Raw genomic sequence first — 4129 nt, forward strand, 5'->3', positions numbered from 1 at the left:
GCCCATTAAATTATTAAAACTGATCATTCTAAAAAAAAAAAAAGGAATTCAGTTGTTGCTCCACAGTATCTTCTTTCCCCTTCTCTTTCTGATGGCGCAGTCTTTAGAACTGCTTCAGACTGGTTAGTGGGTGAAAGTAAGAATTAAAACAGCTTGCATTAGTTCTAATTTATTTATCACTGCCTGGCTTACTGTTTAGCTTGTAAATACCGCTGACGTATAAGTCCAGATTCATATCAATGTCTAATGCTTCTTTACAGTTGTTGTAAAATACCTTAAGTTCAAAATGTGTATGTTCATTTTGCTCGAAATACTACAAAGTATTCTTAATCCCAATATTGAATGAATTTAGGCTTTTAGTGTTAGGCATATAATCATGTAGTAAGAAATGAAAATCTAGGCAGTAGTGAATAAACTTCAGAGTTTTAATTTATTACTTCAGATGTTCTTCATATGGCTGATAATCTTGATTATTCTCTACCAGCCTGACCCCTGCCCAGAGTCTCTATGGTGTATTTATTACATGTGAACAAGAACTAAGATAATGTCATATGCTGCTGTTAATTGTTTGGAACTTGTTGCTCTCCAGGAAAGGTACTTACATTGATGTTTACAATTTACTTGTTACAGCTGGTTATTGTGTAATTACATACATCCTTGGAGTTGGAGATAGACATCTGGATAATCTTTTGCTAACAAAAACAGGTAATTCTTTTTAGCAGTATAATTTTATAACAGCAGTCATTTAATTTCTAATGTGTTGGTACTGTTTTGCTTCATTTTCCCTTTGAGTATAACCCACTGAGTATTGTAGGTTAGACTATATTTTTAAGTGTAAAGTTATATTGTCTCATCTAAAGTAATATTTGATCCAGTGAATCAAAGTTTAGCTTTAAACTATTAGTAGTGTGAAGTGGTAGTTGAAGAGTAAGAAAGCAAGTAGATTAATTGCTCTCTAAACACATTAGTAGGCAAGATATAATGTATATCTGATACGTGGTTTTAATGTCAGTTTAAGAGCCATTTATACATCTGTAGGTAATGGAAGTCTAACTTCACCTAAACACAGATATGTTTATAAACACTGGGGGTTTCATACAGTTTTCGGTTGGCTTATTTTACAGTCCTGTGTTCTACCATCACATTTTTTACACTGAAAGCCGGACCTGTAAGGTTTTTTTTGTTAAATGTAAGAATTCTCTTTAGTGATGCTGCTTTTTTTGAAAGTAGTATGGACATAGTATACGGTAAGATTTGACTGCCTTCACCTAAGACCAGGAAACATTTCACTGTTACCTTAAACTTGGCTAAAATCATAATTACGTTTGTGTTGTATTTTTTTCAGAACTCTTGGTCCAAAGCTGAAAAAAAGGATGCATTAAAAAAATACTTGCAAAGTGACTTCAATCCCAAGTATCCTAATTGTTCTTTATCAAACCATTTTGTTTTTCATTAAATTATTACATTCCTGTTTAGTAGCTTTTTTCAAGTAGGAAATTCAAGATCTACTAATTGGATGCCAGTTGTATTTTAATAGTTGTCAAATAATTCTTTTTTAAAGCTGAAAAAAAGGATGCATTAAAAAAATACTTGCAAAGTGACTTCAATCCCAAGTATCCTAATTGTTCTTTATCAAACCATTTTGTTTTTCATTAAATTATTACATTCCTGTTTAGTAGCTTTTTTCAAGTAGGAAATTCAAGATCTACTAATTGGATGCCAGTTGTATTTTAATAGTTGTCAAATAATTCTTTTTTTATGTATATTATTCTAAATACAGTAGATGTTTAGACAAGTATTATCAGTAGTCATATGGAATTAGGTATAATCTTGATGACTTCAGTAAGATGTCCATGCAAATTCCTGTCTCAGATTTGACTTCCTTTTAAACAAAATGGTTCTGTGAGCTTTCCAGGTCTGTATGTTTTTCTAAGAAATTTACATGATGTGTCCCAGAAGTGGGAATGTCACATGAGACCTGTCAAAGGAGGATTCACTTCAGCATTTTCTATTCCCTATGAGTCCTGTGTTCTTGATGAAACCAAACCACTGTACAGCAAAAATCCAAGTTTTCATGATCAGCCTAACCGAGCTGTCTGGACCGTTCAGCTCCAGTTGAGATTATATATATCTATTTTTTTTATCCTTCTCTAAAAACAAAGAAGGAAATAGACTCTTTAGTGTTCTGCTCATTACAAATTCACATCTGGGGGAGAGAAAGTAGTAGAAGTTACTGTTTAATCAAGTACAACCTTTACTTTGCAGCAAAAGCTGCGTATCTTGAGAGTTCAAAATAGCAGATACGCGTTTTGATTCTCCCTAACTTGTTTTAACTTCTTTTATGTTATTTTTTGTTACCATCTGTAGGGATTAATAACAGACCAGGTAGAGTGAATAATTCTAGTGATTCTAAATAAATAGAAGATTCCTCTACTAGAGGAAATGAAAGATTTGAAAATTAAGCTACTTCAACAATTGCAATCAATGCCTTAGGGTGGAGGGAAATTCAGGTGTGTTCATTGAAAATGAGTTCGTGTGTAGATGCATGAACTTCACAAAGTCTTAACAAACAAAAACATTTCTTGTAGGGGAAAAAATTTTTGGAGTTGTTTTTGTTTGGGTTTTTTTTTGCTTGCTTGCTTTTGAACTACAGCTTCCCATAGGAGTTCTGATGCCTTGAATACCTTCATTACAAAGTGATGAAGAGTTAGGAGTTGTGGTTAAGTGTTTATAAAAGTGAATGTTTATTGAATGAGAAACATGTGAATAAAAAATGTTATTTGGGGAAAAGAGACATAGCAGGCACTGCTTGCATACTCAGAGTAGTAATATTTTAGTGTGTTGATTTGGGGTAAAGTGTATCTTACCTGTCTATGTTAAAAAGTAACAGCACAATAGCTGTTTGGCTTAGTGGAAGAATTTAAGCAGTACAGCAGAGGGCAGCGCACATCCACGGTACATTCTGAGCCTGAAATTGTTTTCATTTGCTACCTATGCTCTGTCACATACCGAGAGAGGTTTTTTGAACTGTCAAGAGAAATTCTTATGTTTCAAATACAACAAAGGTTTGCTACAAAGACTTGTTTCTTGCTACTGAGATCCCTTAGACTTAAGTTGGAAAGAGCTAACTTCAAGAATGGAAGCTATAAGTACCTTTCTTCAAAATTATATGACCATATATGCATCCTTTCTTGATGATATTTATGTAATGAATTGAAGCTTTCCAATAGGGTAAAGAATGCTGAGTACCAGCTGTGGGTTCACATACTTTTCTTGGATTTATATGGCAATGTATATCGTTACCTTTTTCAGCTCTACCTTTTAGTTTGGTGGATGTAGCCACATCTGTGTTGGACTCCCTCCAATAGAATTGTTGCATCATCTTCTAACATACAGATGTCTATGCTTATAATAGATATGGTATAACCTAATATTTAAGCAGTAGATACTGAAGTTTAGAAAACCAAATTGTTTCCCACTCAATGTTAGAAATGTTTTGGGGTTTTGGTTTTTGTTTGTTTGTTTTTTTACTATAGGATAAGAATGTCTGTTATCTGGGTGAAATAATTTCTGCTGTCTTTCATGACTGTTTTATGCCTCTAATTCTAGAAATAGGGTGATTTTTTTTAAGTAGTCTTAAACAAGAAATCAAGATTTTCAAATTTTTAAATGCTGTACATTATACTTCAAGGGCAGCTGTAGAAGTTTTTTTGGAAAGAGATATAGGGAACCTTCAGTCAAAACTTCCTCATCTATTAGTAATGTTAAAATTACAAGAATACTTGTATCAGTTTCATAAATGTGCCTTAGCTTGTAACCTGAAGATCACATTATATAGTCAGCATTGCGTTACAGGAATATTTATTTGAGAACTTTCAACTTCCTACTTCTTCTGCAGTTGAAATATGTTCATGGCTTGGATGAGCGTACTCTTTGCTGGGTAAAAAACTGGCTGGGTGGCCGGGCCCAAAGAGTTGTGGAGTTAAATCCAGTGGTGGCCGGTCACAAGCGGTGTTCCCCAGGGCTCAGTTTTGGGGCCGGTCTTGTTCAATATCTTTATCAATGATCTGGATGAGGGGATCGAGTGCACCCTCAGTAAGTTTGCAGACGACACCAAGTTGGGCAGGAG

The 4129-nt window shown here is 34.1% G+C and overlaps 1 protein-coding gene across 1 annotated transcript in view; it reads left to right on the forward strand.

The window, feature by feature from the left end:
* PIK3C3 (phosphatidylinositol 3-kinase catalytic subunit type 3) overlaps window positions 1-4129 on the forward strand; it is an 86509-nt gene that overhangs the window by 41743 nt on the left and 40637 nt on the right. The window contains exon 20 of the mRNA XM_019472566.1: window positions 631-705. Coding sequence (XP_019328111.1) covers window positions 631-705 — 75 coding nt within the window. The remainder of the gene's footprint in view (window positions 1-630; window positions 706-4129) is intronic.

Source organism: Aptenodytes forsteri, unplaced genomic scaffold (assembly GCF_000699145.1).
Source record: "Aptenodytes forsteri isolate BGI_AS27 unplaced genomic scaffold, ASM69914v1 Scaffold36, whole genome shotgun sequence".
In the NCBI taxonomy this organism is placed as follows: Eukaryota; Metazoa; Chordata; class Aves; order Sphenisciformes; family Spheniscidae; genus Aptenodytes; species Aptenodytes forsteri.